The sequence below is a fragment of the Triturus cristatus genome, chromosome 3_1, assembly GCF_964204655.1.
Source record: "Triturus cristatus chromosome 3_1, aTriCri1.1, whole genome shotgun sequence".
NCBI classification, from domain to species: Eukaryota; Metazoa; Chordata; class Amphibia; order Caudata; family Salamandridae; genus Triturus; species Triturus cristatus.
Window position 1 is genome coordinate 392,661,160 of NC_140583.1, and position 23,397 is coordinate 392,684,556.

General features: G+C 46.1%; 1 protein-coding gene across 2 annotated transcripts in view; it reads left to right on the forward strand.

Annotated features, from left to right (window-relative positions):
* Positions 1-23,397, forward strand: part of MYO5C (myosin VC) — a 1,024,918-nt gene that overhangs the window by 855,611 nt on the left and 145,910 nt on the right. For both annotated transcript variants that reach the window (XM_085644174.1, XM_085644175.1), the window contains exon 35: positions 2,185-2,339. In XM_085644174.1, coding sequence (XP_085500300.1) covers positions 2,185-2,339 — 155 coding nt within the window. The remainder of the gene's footprint in view (positions 1-2,184; positions 2,340-23,397) is intronic.

Below are 23,397 nucleotides of genomic sequence, written 5' to 3' on the forward strand. Positions count from 1 at the left end.
GAGAGACCTATTTAATGCTAGCTTCAGATGGGCTGTGATAATTGTGCATTTAGTTCGAGAAGATGTTCCGGCAATTGATGCCTCTTGATGGACTATCACATCTTTCCCTCTGGTACAGTGACCTTTCTGGCTTTGGACATTTTGATTCATCAGAAAAATGTAGGCTGCAGGCTGGGGGCTTACTGCAAAAAAGGGAGTCATGCTAAATGATCAGAGTAGCATGACCCTTCAGTGAAGAGCAGTGACTAGCTAGGTCCCTTTGTTATTAAAGTCCTTTTTTCACGCATTGGGTTGCATAATTATTACAATGTCCATTCACTGTTTGTGTGTTATCCGTCAAACATATAATTCAATGGACAATGTAAATTTTTGCTGAATATAGTGGAATGGTAATTGTAGAAAAAAACCTGCTGTTTGCTTCCTGGAAGCATTAGCAGTAATAATTATGTTCTTCTGAGCTTCCCTCCTGAAAAGTGATTAAGCCTTCGATGAGGGGCAAAATACCCCTCAACTAAGAGGCAGCATATCTTCCTCTGGAAGCAGGAAGCTTTGGAGTAGTAATCACTGCCCACATTTAGAAGAGCCAAGTGCCTTCTTCCAATTTCTTGATCTACATCCTTTGGAATATCCTGTAGGTCTGCTGGAATATCAGCAGTTCTGGTCTTTAGAGCTTCTGTGTCAAACTCCACAGGAAACCTACCCACCTGTAGAATTTCTAGAGAGTAAAAAGTAACTAAGGGTCCGGTTTGTGTCGCTCTTGCACCATGCAATTGGTACAAGAGCAACGTAAGCCTTACATGTGATTTTAAAGCCACACAAGGACACTTTGCGTTGCCCTGAAAGGCTCCATAAACCTGGAGTAAGGCATCGCAGCACAAATCGCTGCGTTGCCTTACCCTACCCTGGGAAGGTGTTCCATGGGCGTTGCGTTGGTGTTCCCACATAATTCCCATGGTTTTGACGCATTCCTAGATTTACCAGAACTGGTAAACCTGGGAATGTGCCAAAAAGATACACATTTTCAGATGAGGCGCACAGGATTGTTTATATGCAGGAAGATGCTCCTTCTTGCAAAAAATCTATTCTGCTTGCAACGCAGGCATCCTTGCACCAATGTGCAAGGGTGCCTGCTTTGGAACTAGGCTGCCAAAGGGGAGCAAGTACTGGAGAAAAGGAAGGAATGCATTGTATTGCCTTAACTACTGCACATTCCTGCTCTTTTCCTGTCACGCAGCGCAGCATGGTGACTTGCTGCGCTGCGCTGCACTGCACTGCGTGACATTCTCATAAATAGCCCCTCAAGTGTGCAGTTACAACTTAGACTAGGACAGACGGCCATGTCACCCAGCAGTGAAGTGACCCTGGAAGATTGTCATGCAGTGACTCTGAATCTGTTGCGCTCTAATTTGGGCCTTGGAGTACCAACATTTAGAAGCATGACTATGTAGGTGACTGTTAGTTGGAAATTCTGTCTAAAATCTTTTGTTACAGACACAGAACATGCAGGATATAATCTTGCGTGTACAATTTAAAAGAGCGGTGTTCTATGAAGTCACGAGGGGACAGGTGCAAAGTGCATGGCGAGTGTGACTTAGCTACGCCCACTCGTCCGCTTTTCAGTCGGATAGACCTGCCGTCTGTGAACCTGGTGAGCTGCCACGTCGTATCTTAACTGGTTACCAGCAGACCTAAGAAAGACAAAAATAAACAGAAAAGCACCTTGCTCTGCTTCTCTGGCTATCTTGTTTTGTATTGTTTCACCTTACATTTGTTGTTTCCTTTATCTATTGCATGGTCTTATACGTTGTATGTGTTTACTTGTTACTTGATAAAACATTAAACAACTACTGTTGAACATGTTATATTAAACTAATAACGGTATAATTAACCATTCTCCCAGTTGCTTGTAAACTGAGACTGAGGCAGGCAACAGCATGTTGAAACAGAACGTGTGTTTGTAAGTTGTAACAGACTTTGGGGTTTTAACAGACATGGCCCATGTTTTTTTTTTAAAGGGTCCCAGGAACAATGTTTTGAACTATAAAACACTTGGCCAATGTTAGGTAAACTCTTGTGTAATGTAAGTGCATAGTTTATGGATTTTTTTTTATGTGGATATATGTATACAAATTTGTTTTGGGGATACGTTTTCATTTTTAATTAGACTTTTATTCCTTGAGACAGATTTAAAACCACGAGGCGTTGTAGTGAATATGATCCCTGGCTTGCCAGCTCACATCTTGTTCATGTGTGTGAGATATGCAGATCTCCTGAATGAGGCTGACAGGCTGAAATCCTTAATGAATACAACCATCAATGGCATAAAACAAGTTATTAAGGTATGTATATGCTGCTTCCATCTACACATGTGGCCCTTTTAGTGGGTAAAGATGATTCTATGGCATCTTAGTGAGTGCCACCCCTGATGACTCAGATCTGACTCCGAACCAATGGAAGGTTGGTTTTCTTAGATCCATCCTTTCTTAACAAAATGCCTGCCTTGCAGAACTTTGTTTTTGTTTTCTCCTTTTAAAATGTGAATGTGCCTCCTTATCCAACACCCATCACTCACCCCTTTTCTTATTTTTTTACTCTGCTGTCACAGCCCTCTTCTCATATTCTACTGCCCATCCTTCTCATTTTCTGATTTTCTACCTTTGTCTTCCTTAACACCCTGTCCTGACTTTTATTAGCAAGTTTTGATACAGCGCGAGACATTTAGTAGGTAAAATTGGGGTTTCAGAAGCTGACCTAGGAATGGCACACGCACAAGCGTGTGCTTTTCCTTTTGTGGCACGCTATTGGGCTTTGCGTGCGTGTTTTTTAAAATGAGAGCACGCAATAGGCCAAAGGCGGGCGCATTGCTCCGCCCACGGCCTATTGGTGTCCATTACGCGCACCGGCTGTCATGTAGTTTAAATTATCGTGCCCAGACACGGGCACGATAATTGAAACCACATGTCAGTCTTGCTGTGGCGTGCGCGCGCACCACTCACGGGCTTCTTGTTCTTTGTTATTTTGAGTGGGGCCACCTCGGCACGCTTGTTTTAATGTGCCTTGCATTTTTATTATTTTTAGAGGGCATGTTCACTTTATTTCTGAGCGCTGCGCCCGCTTCAGGGACAACACGCTCCGTTTATTTACTTACTTTGATTCGGAGAGCAGTTTCCCTGAAGCGGGCACCGCGCTCCGTTTATTTACTTATTTTTACTTTGAATTGGAGCGCGGTGTCCGCTTCAGGGACACCGCGCTCTTTCTTTGTAATGTTCAGATCTCAGCCGCACTTGTTTTAATGTCCCCCCTGTTGTCCGCAGGGGGGGAGTTATGCACAGCTCCCCCCCTCCTCTGGTGTTATTCATTCCCCCCACCCCCATGGTGTTGTGGAGGAGGGCAGCGGGCAGCGCAAGGCTCCTTCTCCCCTGCTCTTTGCCTCGGGCATAGTGCCATGTTCAAGATCTGCTCTCAGAGGAGACTCGAGGAGACGGACTTTGCAAGCCCAGGACGCTCGCTGGGGTATTTATGCGGTGTACCCGAAAGGGGAAGGCGGGCTGGGGCTACCTGGATGTGTTCAGGACAAGGGAAGGCAACCGTCGGCGGCTAAAGGATGCCGAGGGAGAGAGCTTCCTCTTATGCTAAAAGGTAGGGGCTGCTCTTCACTACTGGGGTATCTTTTTCGTGGGTTTCAAAAACGAGCCCGCGTACTAAACTCACAAACTCTCTACAACGAGGTCTAGTCCCGCAGTGCTTTCGAGTTATGGAAGTCAGAGTAAAGTTCACCTTTGAACTCTACACAAAATGTGGCTCTGATCGGGGTTCCGTAACACAATCAAAAAAATATAAAAGTAAAAATAACCCTTGGACCCCGCCCCCTAAATCAAACTACCTTTCCCTCTAGCGCTGCTTGCAGTTTGCTCCTACACGCCTCCCTCTTTAGGCAGACATTGCTACATGAAAAAGCATGTGAGCACTTTTTTTTCTCGTTCTCGCAGTGCCTGTGTCTTCCTGCCCCAGTGTCCGTGTCTTCTTGCCCCAGTGTCCGTGTCTTCCTGCCCCAGTGTCCGTGTCTTTCTGCCCCAGTGTCCATATCTACCTGTCCCAGTGTCCCTATCTCCCTGTCCCACCGACCATGGCTTCTTGTCCCAGCGTCCATGTCCCATTTCCATGGAGCTTAATACATTTCGCATCCAACAGGTATGCAAGCGCCACAATGCCTTCTGCCTCTGAGCGAAAATCTTATGTTGCCAGAAGGACCGACAGATGAAAAGGGGGGAAATTAAGTAAACATTTGTAATTATTTGCACTTTTATGAACCCCAGCGTCCCTTAATATTCGTTATTTAAAATAGCAGCAATTAAAAGTTGATGAGCGTTTTAGAGCCACCAGCCCACCTCATCGCTGCCAAATTAAGCGGGGATCATTTGCCACAGAAGAGTGCCCCCCGAACTGTAAATCAGCGTGTGGGGACGGGTCCGGATTAAAGTCAGAAGTAAATCTGCATGCCCCCTCCTTTGCCGCCTCCCCCCACGCCCCCCGCCCACCTGGCCAATGTTTGGTGCGGAGGCACCTTCTATGTAGGGGATTTCAGACGGATTCTGTAAGGTTCTCACGTGGGCTGGTTTAGGAGATGTCAGGTGGGCTGTGGTACAGTCAGAAACACTTTATAAAGTCTATTGTAAGGCTACTGTACTTGTGATAAATGTTTGTCATTATTATGTCCGGTTGTGATCAAGATGTTGTTGTTTCGCAGTTTCTTAGCTTTTCACCTCAGTATTGTTATTGTGTGTTCTTTCCTGTATGTGTGTCCGTGTGTATCTATGTGAGTATATATGCATATGTGTGTGTGTGTAACTCTGAATGCCTGTATGTGCTTGTCTGTGAGTACCTATGTGTGTGGTGTGCGCGTATGTAAGCCTGTCACGGTGCCGCCCTGTTTCTGTGAGTTTCACTATACAAATGTCTGTATGTGCATGTGTGTATTATGTTTCTGTTTATCTGTGTTTTCTGGTCATACGTTTGTGTGTGTGTTTGTATGTGCGCGCATGTGATTCTGTCACTGTGCTAGTCGGTTTCTGTAAGTTTCTGTGTGTGTGTGCTGTGTTACTGTGTGTCCTGTGTTACTGTGCGTGTGTATTTTCTGTGCGTGTCTCTTTCCTTTTATTTAGGATTTGCTTAGCTCTGGACAGCCGCCATCCCCTCTTTACAACCTGTTGGAAGGACAGGAATGGCCCGCAGGATTAATGGGATAGTCAAAGTTTGTCAGGTCCCCCCTCTCATGGAATGGCTATGAGAAGGGTGGAGGTTTCCAGCTTTACTGCAGAGCTGAGGGCAGCAGAGCATGTGTTGTGCAGTAGAGATTAGAATATGCAGGTCGACAGTAGGGCGCACCTTGTTATTTCTGAGCCTTCCTCGTGTTTTTAGGGCTCGTGTTGTCTCCGTTGATGTCACACACACGTGTGTGTGCCCTCTTTTATTTCAGAGCCCTCGTCGTGGGTGCACCCCTATACTGTGCTCCCGTCACTTGCGAGTTCGCTGGTGACACCCTCCTCTCATCGTGTAGGCGATGGGAGTTGAGGGGTGTTCTTGTAGTGGGAGAGGGCGACAGGGGTGGGCATTACACCTATGTGGGAGGGGATCAGGGGCTCAGTCTTTTCTTGGCTCGTAGCTGGTGGCCTGGGTGCAGCTTGTTGTGTCTGTCTCAGGGTGTCTCTTGTCACTCCCTTAGGGAATTTGTGGCAACTCTGTCTTTTTCTAGGCGCTTGCCTGTCTCTTTTTGTAAATGTCTCTTTCTCAGAGTGTCTCTCGTCCCTCTCTTAGTGGACATTGTGGAAGCTCTGCCTTTTTTTGGTCCTAGTCTGTCTCTTTTTGTGTCTATCTCTGTGTCTGTCTCAGAGTGTCTCTATGCTTATCTTCTATCTTCCCTTGTCTTTATTCCTCACTATTTTCTTTACCCGTCGTTCTTTTCCCTAGCCGCCTTTCTCTCATTCTCTTATAACCCTCTCCCCTCCTTTTACCTTACACATTAAGCTTGCTCCTGTTCTCTTCTTCCTATCAGTAGCTTTCTACAAGCATTTGCAATGCAATAGTTCTCGCATTTCTTAAAGTTACAGCTGTTGGCGTTAAAAAGGACAATGTTTTTTACTTTTGCTTTTTTATACCAATAGCAATTGCGCTATGCAAATATATTTATGACACTGCAAATAAAATAAAAAAAGTAAAAAACTTAATTTTCAAAGTCAACAGCTCTAACTTTAACAAATGCGACACCTATAGCATTGCAAATGCTTGTTACTTACTATTTCTAATTTAGTTTGTTTAAATGTCAGTTAAATGTTTTCGGACAATCTGCCTTCAAAGTCCCTCCCCAGTAAGTCTACCCTGTACTTGTTTTGAGAAGGAATCGGAAAGCAGGTGCCTCTAAACCTCGAAATAAAGTCCACAAAAGTTCAGCAATACATGCTTCTTATAGGAGTTCATTATCCATCATCTTGCTATTGTTATTGTTATCCAGTATTGGGGTATTTTTCATAGATTCACATGCCTCAATCATTCCCCGTCGCCGAGGCGGGAGTCCCACGGTAAATACAAAAGTAGTGCCAAACTATAATAGTAGTAGTAGGCCACAAAGAAAAGGCCTAAGGCCTAGATCTTAGCAGCCTATCTACCTTATTATGCCTTAAGAACCAAAAAATTGATACCAACCAATCAGCTATCAGCACCCTCTAGAACACTCTCAGCAGAGCCAGTTCTCCTCAGATTTTCACCGCACGTCTTGTGGAAGGGAGTCTCCCTGAGTGCCACTCAGTTTTTTCTTCTTTATTCTATGATGTCTGACAAGAAAACCTTGTTCAAGTCCTGCAGAACCTGCGCCAAGAGAGTCCATGTTGATGATCAGCATATGGACTGCATCTACTGCCTCTACCCTAAACATGAGGCAAAAGATTGCAAAATTTGCCGGACCTTCCCTACTAAGACTCTTAGGGATAGGGAGGCGAGAGTGCGGTTATGGCTTAAATCCTCTTCGGCTGAAGAGGATGATAGAGCCTCAACTTCCAGCAAGAGAGCTAGGTCTCACGACAGCTCTTCAAGCGAGGGGAAAAACACCATAAATCTTTCCACTCTACTTCTAGCCCTTCTCAGAGGACTCCTCCCATCTCCTCTGGGTCAGCGCACTCTCCTCAGGACTCTGCTCTCAAGGACTCTAAAAAGACGTCAACAAAAACTGTGAGTAAAAGCCTTTCAAAATCTCTGGCTTTCCCTCCTTCGTCGACGATTTCTGTCACTTCTTCTGCTCTTTCGTCGACAGAAACTGTCTCGATGACGTCTATCACCTCTCCTATACTGTCGACGAGGATTACTATCCTGTCAAAGAAACCCGACGTCGAGGATTCGTCGACGAAGACCTTGTCGACAAAGTCAGCATCGAAGTCCATATCGACGACGTTGCCGTCGACGAAGCCTCCACCATCGACGAGAGTAGTATCGTCGACTAAGACGCAGCCGGTTACTACCCCATCGACGACCGTTCCGTCTACGAAGGTCCCGTCGACATCGAGCCCGACGACAGTGATCCTGTTGACAATGATCCTGTCGACGACGATGACAAAGTGCCCGTCGATGATGAATCCATCGACGGAGAGCCCGTCGACGACAATTCCATCGACTGGGGATTTACCTGTTCCATCTGCGGCACCTGCATTGCCTATGGCTCCAACTCATTCAACACCTGTTTCATCTAGGAGTTTTCAGCTCAAATCATTTCAAAGACATGAATATAGCAATATTTCACCACTTGCTTCCTCACATCTCCTGGAAACATATGTGCAGGAAGAGGATGATGATTACGAGGACAAAGAGGATGAAGGGCCTTTTGGAATAGCTCATCATCCTTCGGAGCTACACATCAAATGTCAGGATGATGATGATGAAGAGGAGGAGGATTACCAAGAACAATATTATCAAGAGGACATTGTCGTCCCGCATCATAGAGTTTACCATAGACAACCTCGCCAGAGTGAGATGAGCCATCTGCCTCCAACTCTAATACAAGACCTGCAAGCCATGCTAGCAGATTATAGACAGCGCTTTCCCCCACAGCAAGTCATTCCACAAATTCCACCACCACCTGTGCCGGTTCCGGATCCTTTGCCATCACCTGACGCTCCTGTTCCAACACCTCAGCTTCCAGACCCTCCTCAAGACCCTCATCAGGGTCAGGACACGTCCTCCGAAGAGGAAGTTGAAGAGGGTGAATTTACAGAGACCATTCCGACAGATCCTTGGGATTCTTATATTATCCTTCACCACCGACTCATCTACCATCTGATTCGCCCCCAGAGGATATAGGGGGATTTCATAATCTAATGCAGCGAGCTGCTGCTAGATTTTAATTGCCTGTCGCGGTTGTACAAACTGAATGCTTCCTACATGATTTTAAAGAGGAATCCAGAAAGATTTCGAGGGCTGTCCCAATTGATTACATCTGGAAAAAAGTGATCAAAATTATGAAAACTCCTGCATCTGTACCAGCAGTGCTTTCACGGATAGATAAGAAATATCGTGTTCCGGCCAATAGTCCATCCTGTCTCATTGACCATCCTCGACCAGATTCGGTAATTTCCCAGGCAGCCCAGCAAAGATCTAAGAACCCGGCAACACCGATTACTACACCGCCGGACAAGGAAGGGCGTCGTCTTGATTTGATCGGCAAGAAGTTTTCGACAATGGCAGCTGCCTCCATCAGAGCAGCTGACTCCCTAGCAATAATAGGACGTTATGACCGCCAAATGTGGTCGGAGATGGCTGGACTTATTGAGCTCATTCCGGAAGACAAGAGACAGGAAGCAAGAAAAGTTCTATTAGAGGGAGAGGGCACTGCATCTGAAATAATAGATTGCGCACTAGACGTTGTCAATACAAATTTTCGCCTGCTGGCTGGTGCGGCAGTACTCAGAAACCAGGGTTGGCTTAAGGCCTCCACTTTCAGACCCGAAGTCCAGACAAAAATATTGGACATGGCCTATGATGGCGAATCGTTGTTAGGAAAACACATCGATTAAGCCCTCCAGGCAATAAAAACTGATACAGATACGGCAAGATCATTGGGTTCATTGCAGTACAAACGCAGAACCTTCAGAGGCGCAAGGGGGCGTGGGTTTTCCTCTACAGGAGGATACCAAAACCAGCAGAACAGACAATACCAGCACCAATATAGACAAAATTACCAATCCTCATACAGGCAATCCAACACGTCTGGTTTCTCTCGGCAGGGCGGTCGAAGACGATCTCAAAATCAAGGACGGGACGCCAACAGAAAGCAGTGATCTCCGCAGGGCACCTACCACACCTATTCCCCTTCCCGTGGGCGCGAAAATTTCAGCATTTGTGGACCAGTGGCAAGAAATTACCTCAGATCAATGGGTTCTAGACCTGGTGAACAACGGTCATACCCTAGAATTTGTCACCAAGCCACCCACCACTCCGCCCAAGGGACCCCCTCCCCCTCGTCTTCACTTATTATTCAAAGAAGCTTTAACAATGCTCCTCAAGAATGCAATAGATAAGGTTCCATCACATCAGAAACAGACAGGTTTCTATTCCTGATTTTTTCTGATCAAAAAGAAATCAGGGGAATGGCGCGCGATTCTAGACCTTAGCAACCTGAACAGATTCCTCAAAAAACAAGGATTTTGCATGGTCACATTTACAGAGATTCTAGGTTGTCTCAACGAGGAAGATTTTATGGCTTCTCTGGATATGGAAGACGCTTACTTCCACATCCCAATACATCCCAAACATCGCAAATATCTTCGCTTCACTGTGGCTGGCGCCCATTATCAGTTCAAAGTGCTCCTGTTTGGACTAAAATCGGCTCCAAGGATCTTCACAAAGTGCCTAGCTTCTGTAGCAGCAGCGTTAAGATCCCGGGGAATCCAAGTATTCCCGTATTTGGACGATTGGTTAATCAAAGGTCCTTCGGACGAGCAGTCAAGATGGCCATTACGTCTCTTCATCTTTTCAACTCTCTGGGGCTAACTGTGAACAGGAGCAAATCTCAGTTACGCCCAATGCAGGTCCTTCCATTTCTTGGAGCTCTGCTGGATACGGTCCAGTGCAGGGCATTCTTATCTCATCAACGACAGGTTTGTCTTCAAAAGCTGGCAATTCTGATTTCCAGAAGAAAGTCAGTTTCTATCCGCATGTTTGCTTCACTCCTGGGGATGTGCTCTTCGGCAATAAATCTCATCCCTTTGGCAAGACTCCGAATGAGACCTCTACAGGAGGAGCTACACCTTCAGTGGCAACAGGCCGTGGGTTCCTTTGACGACATCCTCAGAGTCACACCACACATGAAAAACGCTCTGCATTGGTGGTCACAGATGCCCAACTTAGCAGAAGGACTCACTTTCATACATGATATTCCAGATTTTGTTCTCAGAATGGATGCATCCATGGAAGGATGGGGAGGTCATCTCCAAGATTTACAGATACAACGAAAGTGGTCTCCAGAGTACAAAAAACAACATATCAACAGCCTGGAATTGCGAGCAATTTTCCTGTCCCTGCAAGCTTTCCTTCCAAGGATTGCAGGTTCATCAGTACTAGTTCTGACCAACAATACCACCAGCATGTTTTACGTAAACCACCATTGAGGGACAAGATCGGCAACTTTTTCAAGAGAGGCTCAGGAGTTGAGGGAATGGGTCACACTCCACAACATAACCCTCAGAGCAGAACATGTCAGGGGTCTCCAAAATACCCTGGCGGACACGCTCAGCAGGTCCCAATCGGATTGCCACGAGTGGGAGCTAGAGCAGAATCAAGTGCACAGGGTGTTCTGAGTTTGGGGCTAGCCGGCACTGGATTTGTTCACAACGAAGGACAACAAAAAATGCAGATATTACGCCAGCAGATACCCTCAACATGGATCATGTGGGAATGCCCTGTCCATGCGATCGTCATGGATTTGTGCTTACGCTTTTCCCCGAATACCTCTAATCCCGAGAGTAATACGCAAGATGAAATTGGAGGGCTGCCGTCTCATCCTGATTGCACCCCGGTGGCCTCGCCAGTACTGGTTCCAAGAGCTTCTGTTATTATCCCAGGACCAGCCGATCCATCTTATTCCGACACCCACAATGTTGTCGAGGAACAAAGATTAGGTGCTTCACCCGGACCCTCAGTCTCTACATTTACACGCATGGCTCCTGATTTCTTAGAATTCAAGGACCTTACCATCCCTCAGGACTGTCGTGACATATTGACAAAATCGCGAGCTCACAGCACATTTAAGACTTACCGTCTAAAATGGAAGCATTTTTGCTGTTGGTGCGAGGCTAATAACGTTCAACCGGTGGAAGCTCCTGCGGAACAGATTCTTCCTTATTTGTTACATCAGGCAAGGTCTGGGTTCACTTTGTCATCAGTCAAAGTCCATTTAGCCGCACTTTCCAGATTCAGAAAGGGTGCTCAACTTCCTTCTTTATGTTCATCCTCTTTGATCAAACAATTCATGAAAGGACTTTTTCGAGCGTTTCCTCCAGTAAGGCTTCCTCCACCGGAGTGGGAACCTAACACTGTCTTAACGCAACTAATGAAACACCCATTTGATCCACAAGGCCGAACTCAATTTCCTCACCTGGAAGGTTGCCTTACTTCTGGCTCCGACATCCACTAGAAGAGTGAGTGAAATTCAGGCCTTCACTATAAAGGAACCATTTCTACATTTCACTCAGGACTACGTGACCCTCCGGAATAATCCTACATTCATACCTAAAGTACCGTCACAGTTTCACCTCAATGAACCAGTAAAATTAAGGACTTTCTTTCCAAATCCGTTTACACCAGTGGAAAGAGCCTTATATTCTCTTGATATTAAAAGATGTTTAAAATTCTACCTTCAAAAAACAAAGAGCATTAGAAAATCCGACCAGTTGTTCGTGGCTTACGGCCAAACTGCTCTGGGAACAGCAGTCACAAAAGCCACAATTGCCAGATGGATAGCATCTACAATCCATTTCTGCCATGGCAAGGCTAACAGGCCATTGCTAAGGAAAGCCAAGGCCCACTCCACAGGAACATCAGTCGTGCTGCGACATGGAAGAATGTCCACACGTTCACGAGACATTACTGACTTCAATCTACACATCAGGACGATGCAGCAGTTGAACAAGCTGTCCTACGTCATCTTTTTGTTTGAGGTCAGTTTCAAGTACCTTTTCTGTCTTTTAAATGCTATCTATGGCTTGCATTTTTTCATAATGCTGACATTTTATGCAATGATGGCATGTCTGACATAGAATGTTATTACGCTGCATGTTTCATTTCCCTGTGTATGTTACATGTTTTTTTAATTCTAAAGTTTGGTTTAATATACCTTTTATTAACAAGCTGTGGATGCAATTGGGATTTTATCAGCAGTAGTCTCCCACCATCCGCAAAGGACTGTATACTTGGTATACTGCTTGCTACTCTGATTCAGGCATGTGAATCTATGAAAACTACCCCAATACTGGATAAGAAAACAAGTTACTTACCTGTAACTACAGTTATCCAGTATTGGTATCTTTCATAGATTCACATGCACCCACCCTCCTCCCCGTAGAGTCAGTTCTCTATGTTTTGGGACACTTACTTCCCACTTGCGCTAAGGAAAATCTGAGGAGAACTGGCTCTGCTGAGAGTGTTCTAGAGGGTGCTGATAGCTGATTGGTTGGTACCAATTTTTTGGTTCTTTTGGCATAATGAGGTAGATAAGCTGCTAAGATCTAGGCCTCAGGCTTTTTCTTTGGGGCCTACTACTACTATTATAGTTTGGCACTACTTTTGTATTTACCGTGGGACTCCCGCCTCGGCGACGGGGAATGATTCAGGCATGTGAATCTATAAAAGATACCAATACTGGATAACTAGTTACAGGCAAGTAACTTGTTTTCTTCTTGTTCAGCTCTTCTTCATTGTTCAGGTGTTTAAAAGGGGGGTGGAGAGTTCTAGATCATTGGAGTCGCTTACCCCATCCACTGATGCCATATCTCCCCTCCACCCTCAACTAGTACTTCCAGGGATCTGCCCACTGTCTTCCCCGCACCCCTCCCCCCCTCCGCTCAGGCTCCTGGGAAAAACAAGGGTAGCAACTTCGGGTAAAATTGCAGCGCATCTTTCCTGTGGCCCATGTTTCGCCCACCCAGTCTTGATATCTTTACTGCAAGACTTTCAAGAAACCTACTCAAGTGGCTGGAGCCCGAGATTTGCCTTTCCTCCCTTTGTTTCATATGGGAAAGTCCTGCTTAATACTTGACAGAGAAATGCTGCTAACAGCTATGAAGATTTCACCTCCCCCTTACTTCTGTTAGGAGTTCCTACATAATGTTTTGTCCCAGTCCTATTGTTTTATCCTGTTATATCTCCTCTAAGGCATTTTGAGTCACTTTTTACATTTCCCATCCCGGTCTGTTAGTCATTTTCCTAAATACCACGATTCATGCCTGCAACGGGTAAAACCCCCTTGGTAAAAAAGACCATCAATGGAACTTTGGATCATTTTGTTATTAGGACAATTCCGGACCCAGATTTGGAGGACTCTCTTGCCATGCGGCGAGCTGACAGACGCCGCTCGATTGAGCATATTAAGAACATGCGTATGTCTCCACAACCAAGCACGTCGGTCCATGATGGGTCACATATAATTCCAACTGCTTGTGAACTGTCTAGCAGTGAAAGCACTCCATTGCTTCTCCGGGACGGCTCCAATCTGATAGATTTTATTACTGACCATATTGCTGACTCTATTAACGAATTAAGTGACATTATCTCTACCTCTCCCCGTGACCTCGTTTCACCCGTTAAGTCCCGGGCGTCCACCTCGTCACTTGTGGTAGAGATTCCCCCAAAAAAGAAACATACCCGGAAGCACAACCCTGATCCTCCCCAAGGTCCCCCGCCAACAAAAAGAAGGAGAAAGTTGGGAGGTAGAATGCCAAGGGGTAAATCAAGTAGGCTTATGCAAATCCCAAACCAAAATCCCGACCCTGTTAACATTCCCGTACTATCTACCCCGCAATTGCACATGACATCTCCCTCGCTTATCCCTCAAACCATTTCATCTAAGGACATCCCCATTACTAATATCACTGGGTCTATCGAGCAAATAGTACGATCTTTTATTCTCCCAGTAATAGAGAGATCGAATACTATCACTCTCCAATTAGGGTCCCTAGAAGAGCTAGTTAGGGAGAACATAGTAGCAAATAAGGCCCAACTTAACAGTGTTCCATCATCTGTACCCCTGGTAACGGCAATACCGACCCCTCCACCTGTCATCTTGAAGAAAGGGTCATTACCATCTCTGACATCTGTTCCATCAAAGCTTCCCGTTCCCTCCGTGGAAAAAAGCTGTGTCACAAATAATAATCGATTCCTCCCTCCTCAAAAGGGAGAGGTAAAAAACACCAAACCTTCTAACCCAAAATCTTCCCAGTTAAATGTGTCTTGTATATCACGTCCACCTTTTGAATCCAGGGTAAACAACACACAGGTGGGTGGGAATTCTATAAACTTAAGACCGGCCCTTGTTCAAGGTAACCATTCAAAACTTGATGTAAGGAGAGAGTCTAGGACTAGGTTAGTTGACCTCCCCCCGGAAGTGGCTCCGTATGTAGTCATTCTGACAGGTGTTCCTCCCTTAGAGGAAGGCAAGATGGAACATTTTTACCAACTAAAAAACAAAGTCCTTTTTTGGCTCTGTCAAAATCGGCCGCTCCCTCTGTATTTGAATGGTGAAATCATACATGTCAGGCGACTGCCTTGGCTGGACTGTCGAACGAAAAACCTATCCGGAGACATTATTATTATAAATTTCTCAGACCGTAGGACTGTAAGACACATCCTAGATGAATTTCAGGAAATTGGGTCAGGGGGTATCATGACACGTGATTTGCTATTTTTCTACCCGAGATCTGCAGTAGAATTTACACCTAATCTGGGACCTTCAACTAGTTACCTTAATGAGCGTTCTATGTCTCGCCGTAATAACTGTTTGTTTAACAGCAATCTCTTTAACGGCTATAATCCATTCTATGGCCCTAAACCTTTCCAAGTTCCCTATAGATCCGACTATTCATCAGGTCTGGACACAAACGACTGACTGGTCCAATGTTCGCAGTCCTCACTTTGTCCGACCTGTCCACTTCCCGAAAAAGAAAACCAAGTACCCCAACGTTTTCCTTTCAGTAGGCCTATGGAGGACCATCAACCCACACCACAGGGTATATTGAACATTCAATTAGATCTAGGCTCTCCAAGGGATATGACTAAACCCTCAGGCGGCGATACTTTATTCGGGGGGGGTTCGGTTAATCCTGCCCTTTCCCCCAAAACCAAACTTCTAGGCGACGATACCCTATCTGGGGGGGTTTGGTTAATCCTGACCTTTCTCTCAAATTTATATTCTGGAACGTCGCAGGTTTGCGCTCTAAGGCAGGACATCTATCATGGCTCTCTATTATTAGGGAGCATAACATAATTTGTTTGCAAGAAACGTGGTTAACAGCTCCCATTCATCTGCAAGGATATAAAACCTTTAACTCATTTGCCCAACCTTCATCATGTGGGAGAGCGAAAGGTGGCCTGGCAATTTATCTCTCAAATGAACTCTTAAACATAGATTCCAAAATCATTAATAGCAACCCCTACTCCCAGATCCTTAAGATAACACCTAGTAAAACACAGCTGTTCTACATAGTTAACTTTTATAACAATTTGACTCCAAAGGATATACTCCCAGTCCTGGAAAATATTTACCGACTCTTATCAGAGGAACGACTCAAACATTCTAATACTAGTATTACCATAGTCTGGGGTGGAGACTTCACTCTCAATCTCTGTAAGGGAGGTGTTTTAAACATCTGTGGTATTGCGGACAACCTGGGTTATAACGTAACGCATTTCCCTCATACCAAACTTGGGAATTTTCTGACCGAGATAATATTTAATTTAGATCTCGGTTTTGCTAACGATCTTGTTTCTCCCCCAGTTTCTTTCACTCCCACGTTCAATGGCAGGGGATTATCTAGTCTGATTGACTATGTTTTGGTTTCACAAATTTCCAAAGACCATCTACGTAGCTTTCGAACAGTTACCGATCCTAGTAGTGATCACTTTCCTAATACTCTCGTGATCACTATTCCGGATATGCCAGAATCGTCCAGCAAGCAAACTCTCTTAACACAAGAAACCTTAGGGGTAAATAAACTGAACGGGTATGCAGTTAAATGGAATAAAGTTGATGCTGAAAAGATTACCTCAGCAGTGCTGAGTCGTATACTCCCACATATCGAAACGTGCTTAAACTCACAATCTCTCCTTGATCAGGTACTGGCTAGCTTTTCTGTTATTACATCAAAAAATAAAGAGCGAGCTGTTCCGTAAAACCACGGGCGTTAACCAAACAAAAAAGGGATGGTTTAATCCCGCAACAAGGCGCGCCTACCTCACATTAAAGAAAGCTTTGACTAATACCGTAAGGGATAAAGTGGAAGTGATAAGATTAAGAAAATGCTATAAGCAAGCACTTAAATCTTGTAAGGTGGATATTAAGAAGGAACTATGGGCCATGTTACATCAGAGTTGTTCTTTTAAGGATTCGGCCACCTTCTGGAAAATAGTAAGAACACCTTTTCTAACCGACCAACAAGAGATCCCAAGGATCGAGGTAGCAGTGGGTGAGGCAGCTTGGGTTGGTCATTTCTCAAGGATTTTTGGTATTTCGGAGGATTCTTTGTCAGAGCCCCCCTACGATAGTTTAGGGATGTTGACTACCCAAAACCATAGTAGACCATCCCTCTCCCCTAATTTTAACCTTTATTTTGACCATGACGAGGTACTTATGGCATTGCAGGCTTCTAAATGTGGTAAAGCCCCAGGCCCTGATGGGGTTCCCGTGGACCTATTCAAAAACAACTTAGAATTATGGTCACCTATTCTTACTAAGGTCTTCGAAGCAGCCACTAAAATCGGCCCACCAGAGTCCTGGACAACTTCCATTCTTCTTCCTATTTTTAAGAAGGGCGACCGTAATAGCCCTGCCTGTTACCGTCCCATCTCCCTCTTGGACTCTACTGGCAAGGTGATGGGTCGGCTACTTCTTAAAAGACTCCAGGATTGGGCTGAAAGCAATCAGGTGATTTCTGACCTCCAGTATGGCTTTCGAGAGGGACTTGGGACGGTGGAGCAGGCATTAAACCTTTCTTTATTGATAGGTAAATACGTATGGGCGAAAAAGGGGAGGTTGCATTTAGCCTACGTCGATCTTTCGGCGGCCTTTGATTGTGTTTCCCATAGTAAACTATGGAAACTCCTTCTGGCTATGGGGGTCGATCCCCCCTTGGTGAGCTTTATTCGGAATCTCTATACAGGGGCCTCAGCGAAAGTACGGTATGGTCTGGGGGGGGAAGTTACAACATCATTCCCAGTACTTAAGGGTGTCAGACAGGGATGTGTACTGGTACCCTTTCTTTTTAATCTATACACAAATGGTTTAGAGGCTGCGATGTTGATAGGAAGCCAGGACCTGCAGAATATCAGACTCTGCACACACCTTTCCCCTCCTGAGGCGGAAGCCGGGAGGTCTCCTGCTTTTCTTTCAATTTTAAACTAATTTTCGTGATTTTACTCGTTTTTTCACCTGTGCTTGCTAATTGTATTTTCTAGCCTGCAGCAGTGTGTAGAGACCCCCCAGCGCTCAGCAGCGCTTAAAAACTCTTTTTTCCCCCCTCCCTGCAGCTCCGGTCCCACCCTCGGCTGAGTGTTGATGCCGAGGGCTGGACGCCGGTTTTGGCGGCCATCTTCGTTTGGGCTGGGTTGGGGAGGCCATAGACAAGGACTATAAAAACAGGCACTTACGGCTCCGCGCAGCGGACGCGACCAGCGGATGCGCCGGACCTGCGCCGGAGTCGTGCTAGAGTCCTGCCCGTCTGCGCCCGTCAGCGTCCCGGAAGCGTCTGGCGTGGCTGGTACCTCTGGCCCCTATGCTCTCCTACTCCGCTCAGGAGCTATACTCTTTGCGTAACTGGAATGCGTCGTGTTACACGGTTTTTCCTGGCCGATATAAGGGTAAACATACGTGCCCTGCCTGCCATTGGCACCCTGTTCGCTCCTTCCCTTCCCCTATCCCTGCTAAGGAGTGTAGCATAAAACACCTTTGTTTACTCCTCAATACGAGGTCGTTGCATCGACACACTCAAGAGATTTTTGATCTCCTCTCAACGACCAGTCCTACCTGTCTGATGCTTACTGAAACATGGCTGAATGATTCCTCCCACCCGGACATTGTGGCAGCCATCCCCACGGACTATACCATCCATCGACAGGACAGAGACAAGGGTAGGGGAGGAGGAGTTGCCTTGGTTGTTAAAAAATCTTTTCCGTGCACGGTCACGCATACTCACACCATCGCAGGGGCGGACTCCTTAGCCTTTACCATCTCCCTATCGCCGCAACAAGCGCTGAAGGGTCTGATTGTTTACAGACCTCCGGGCCCAGTGGGATCCTTTCTTGATGATCTCCAGCAGGCCATGTCGATCCTTGTCCTTAGATCGGAGCTGTGCCTACTGGCGGGAGATTTTAATTTCCATATGGACGACCATAATGACCAGGACGCCATCAAATTGCTGGATATTGCATCCACTCTAGGCCTTTCCCCCTATCTTTCTGGTCCGACCCACAACAAAGGCCACACACTCGATCAGGTGTTTTCCACCACACCTATCATGGCTGTAACTCTTCTGCCAGTCGTCTGGTCTGATCATTATCTTGCCCACTTTGAAATACCTTCTACTGTGACCTCTCCGGCCAGTGTCATGAGGCAGCAGGGCAGCAGCTATAGGGCATTCCACCGGGTGACCCCAGACATGCTAACGCATGCCCTGGCAGATCACCCTGTTTCCTGTACTGGCGACCTGGAGAAAGATCTGGAGAGCCGACAATCCTGGCTTCTTGTCAGACTAAATGAGCTCGCTCCCTCACAGCCACCCAGATCTGCTGCCCGGCGGGTCTCGGCCCCCTGGTTTACGGAGGATTTAGCCCACGCTCGTAGGCAATGTAAAGCTGCTGAGCGGGCGTGGAGAGTCCAGTATGAGCCTGAAGCCAAACAACGCTATAAAATCATGATGAAGTCCTACCACGATCTTATCTTACAGGGCAAGAAATGTTACTTCGCTAAAAGGATTGAAGACGCAGCTAACTCCTGTAAGGAGATTTTTTCAATTGTACGTGAATTTACCAGCCCCCGGACAACCTCTACTCAGGGTGCCCCGGTGGAGACCTGGGCTAACACTATTGCCAATTTCTTCACCACCAAAATCAGGCTAATTCAGGATTCTTTCCCGTCGAGAGCGTTAGATGATTTATCTACGATGCAGACGGAGACAGTCTTCCTGTCTCCTCCTGGCCCAGCTTTGCTAGACTTTCCTCCCCTTCCGGTTGCCGCATCCTTAGCCTTGATGAGGAACCTTAAATCAGGCTCACCATTAGATCCGTGTCCAGCAAAATTCTTAGCGAAAATGGCAGATGTCATTAATCCCATAGCTAATCCTATCCTCAATTTATCCCTGAGTCAGGGTTTTCTGCCCCAGGCCTGGAAGCAAGCCATGGTCATCCCCCTGATCAAGAAGCCCAATCTTGATCCAGAGGCGCCTTCTAATTATAGGCCAATCTCGTACCTTCCAGCACTGACCAAGATCCTGGAGAAACACGTGCACAGCGTGCTTTCTAACTTCCTGGAGTCTAATGAGTTACTTCATGAATCCCAATCGGGCTTTCGTTCCAACTTAAGCACCGAGACGGCGCTCCTGGAAGTCTCGGAGATCGTGAAGGAGGTGCTGGACACAGGAGGCAGGGTGATGTTAGTCATGTTAGACCTGTCGGCGGCGTTTGACACCGTCCCCCACGAGGATCTCCTCACTAGACTTCATAACATCGGTCTAGGGGGGACGGTGTTCAACTGGTTTCGTTCCTTTCTGGCCAACCGCCGGCAGACGGTCTGGGTCCCACCCGGGTCCGCCGAGATGCCGCCATTGGGAGTCGGAGTGCCTCAGGGCTCTGTACTGAGCCCCACTCTATTTAACATACTTATGACCCCTCTGGCGACACTGGCGGAGTCCTACGGGGCCCGGATCGTCTCTTATGCTGACGACACCCAGCTTCTATTCACCTGTCGTAAGAGCGAAGAGTTCGATGGAGAAAGGATCTGCGAGTGCCTTGGGGCTGTCTTTAGCTGGTTTTCACACAACAGCCTCAAATGCAACTCGGACAAATCCGAAATACTATTCTTCGGATGCCCATCAGAACCAGATTGGCAGGGATGGTGGCCTGCTGACATGTTCCCTCCCACTCAGTCCTCTAAGTGGGCTAAGAACCTGGGGGTTAAAATTGACAACGAGCTCTCGCTCAAATCCCAGGTTTCCACTCTTACGGGAACATGCTTTGGGATACTCAGAATGTTGCGCAAGTTCTTTCCCCTTCTCTCGGAGGAACATCGGAGGATCACTGTTCAGGCACTCATAGGGTCCAGATTGGACTATGCAAATGTCCTATATCTGGGTCTGCCTGAATACCTCCTCCAGCGTTTGCAGGTTACTCAGAACGCTGCTGCTCGTGCAATTTTTGGCCTGCACCGCCGCACCAGTGCCTCCAATCTCCTCGTATCCCTTCACTGGCTTCCGGTGCGGAAGAGGATACTTTTCAAGGCCATGACTCTCGCCCATAAGGCCTTGCATGGCAATGGTGCCAAATATCTTCAGAGGAGGCTGGACTTCTATCGACCTGTACGATCCCTCAGGTCAGAAGCTTTGGCTTTGGCTCGGGTGCCACGCATCAAAAGGGCTCGGCTAGGCGGCCGGTCCTTTAGCTTTCTTGCTCCGCAGCTATGGAATTCCTTACCGGTGTCCTTGCGAAACACCGCTAACCTGCTTGCCTTCAGAAAAGACTTAAAAACCTGGCTGTTCACTGGATAATCTGCCCCCTCTTTAGGCCCCTGCTCTTTTTACTATTATGTTTTCCAGCTCTTTCTTTGGTCTGGAGCACAAAAGCGCCGGGACACTCCTTTGGAGTAGCCGTTGCGCTATAAAAGTCCCATTTAACATAACATAACATGCTGGCCATCGGACAGTGGATGTCAGCAAACTGTTTAAAACTGAACTCCGATAAAACCGAGGTGTTAACCTTTGGTCATCTTAGCCCTAACTGGTCCTCCGTATGGTGGCCGTCATCCTTTGGAGCCTTGCCCAAACCAACCACGAAGGTGAGAAACTTAGGCGTCATTTTTGACGAGAACTTGAACTTTATGGCTCATGCCTACCAGACGGCCTCCACAGCGTTTTACAAATTACGCCTGGTAAAAAAGATCCTCCCATTTCTCCCCAAAAGTGTAGGCAAGACATTAGTTAGTGCCCTAGTCCTGTCTGCATTAGATTACTGCAATGGCCTGTTTGCCAATGCCCAAATCAGGGTCATCAAGAAAATGCAGACAGTACAGAACGCAGCGGCCAGACTTCTCTCGGATATCCCCAAATTTAAACCTATAACTGATACCTTGAGAAGCTTTCATTGGCTCCCTATCAGGAATAGAATCAAATTCAAAACATTGTGTATTGTTTATAAATCGCTACACCAACAAGCCCCTCAATTCCTGAGAGACCACCTTATTCCTTATATTCCTCCTCGACCACTCCGTTCAGCCAAGCTGAACGATCTGGTGGTACCCCGGACTAGACTAGTCAACTGGGGAGACGTTTCCTGGTTGCCACCCCAAAACTATGGAACACACTTCCTCAATCCATCAGATCCAGCCCAAATCTCCTGTCATTCAGAAAGAAGCTGAAAACATGGTTGTTTAACCTCTAAGAGCCAGAAGCCAAGCATAGGAGAGTTCACAATAGTACAGCGCCGAGACGTCTGCGGGCATTTGTTCGCGCTTTAAGAAATGCTAAAAAATAAATAAATAAATAAATAAATGATTGATCATCGTCCAATACCCGCGTTGCTCTACGCGGACGACGCGGTGATCATGGCCAGGACCCCACGCCAACTCCAACTTCTCCTTGATAGATACTGTGAGTTCATGGCAGGCCTTGATCTAAAAGTAAACATAAAGAAAACGTTTGCCATGCACCTGGGGAAACGCCTTAAACATTCCGGCGGTATCCAGATAAATAATACCATTCTGGAGACCGCAACTTCATACCCCTACTTAGGTATTCTGATAGACAATACCTCTAGTTGGGGTCCTACCCTCTTGGCCAGAAAGATGGGGCTCCTTAGAACTACAACAGCTTTGGTCACATTTGCGCAAAAACTAGGCCAGCGCCCCTCCCGGGAGTTGATTCAGATCTATAGGGCTAAGTGCCGTCCAGTGGCAATGTATGAGGCTGGGGTCTGGGGTTATGTCAACACGGAAAGTATCCAAAAAGCAGAAAATGCTTTCTTTCGGTACCTTTTGGCCGCTCCCAATAGTTCGCCAACTTACGGTTGCCATATGGAGTTGGGGGAGGATTATATCTCTGATCTTATTGCAATCCAACCAATTCTTTTATGGCATCGACTCTGGGTTACTATAGAATGTAAAATGACTCGTCTGCTTATTTCTGACTGTCTTACTCTGGAAGGTTGGAAAAATATCCCGTGGCTGTTATATGTCCATAAATTCCTGAGAGATGTAAACCTGGAATCTCTTTTCACGCTCCCTGAGACCACAGTTGATATTCCACGCAAAAAGTTGAAAACCGCGTGCTTATCTCACTTACGTGAGCTCCGTCTAACAACTGAGATTTCAAAGCCTACAAATCTCCATCTTGCCGCGGTACAAGTCTCTTTTGGGATCCAGCCGTATTTACTATCCAGTGCTAATCATTATGAAAAATATCTTCTAACACGATTCCGGTTTAATACTTTCCATCGGTTGATAACTTTCCCGAAGACAAAAGATTGGTCTAGTAAACTAACTCCTTGTCCTTGTGATGGGCAATCAGAACAATTGCTATTGCACGTAGTCTTTTTTTGTAGTCACTATGAATTCCCACGCCAAAAGTGGATTTTACCTTTATTAAAGTTCATAGGCTTACGCCAGTGTCGCCCGGCCCTTCTTGCCTTACAATGTTTGGACACTGAGTACAGCATTTTTCCAACAGCCTGTTTTTTTAAAAGCTTGTGTTAAATATCGTGCAAACTATGACCTATCATAAATCGCCAGATTGTAATTGTGATTTAAACTGAAAGAAATAATGTGTTATATATTTGTTGTATTTACATTCTATACATAAGAACCTTTTTATGATCTATAGTAATTCTTAAGATTTTAAAGACTTGTTTTTAACCTTTGTATACTTTTATGGACACAAAATTTGTATC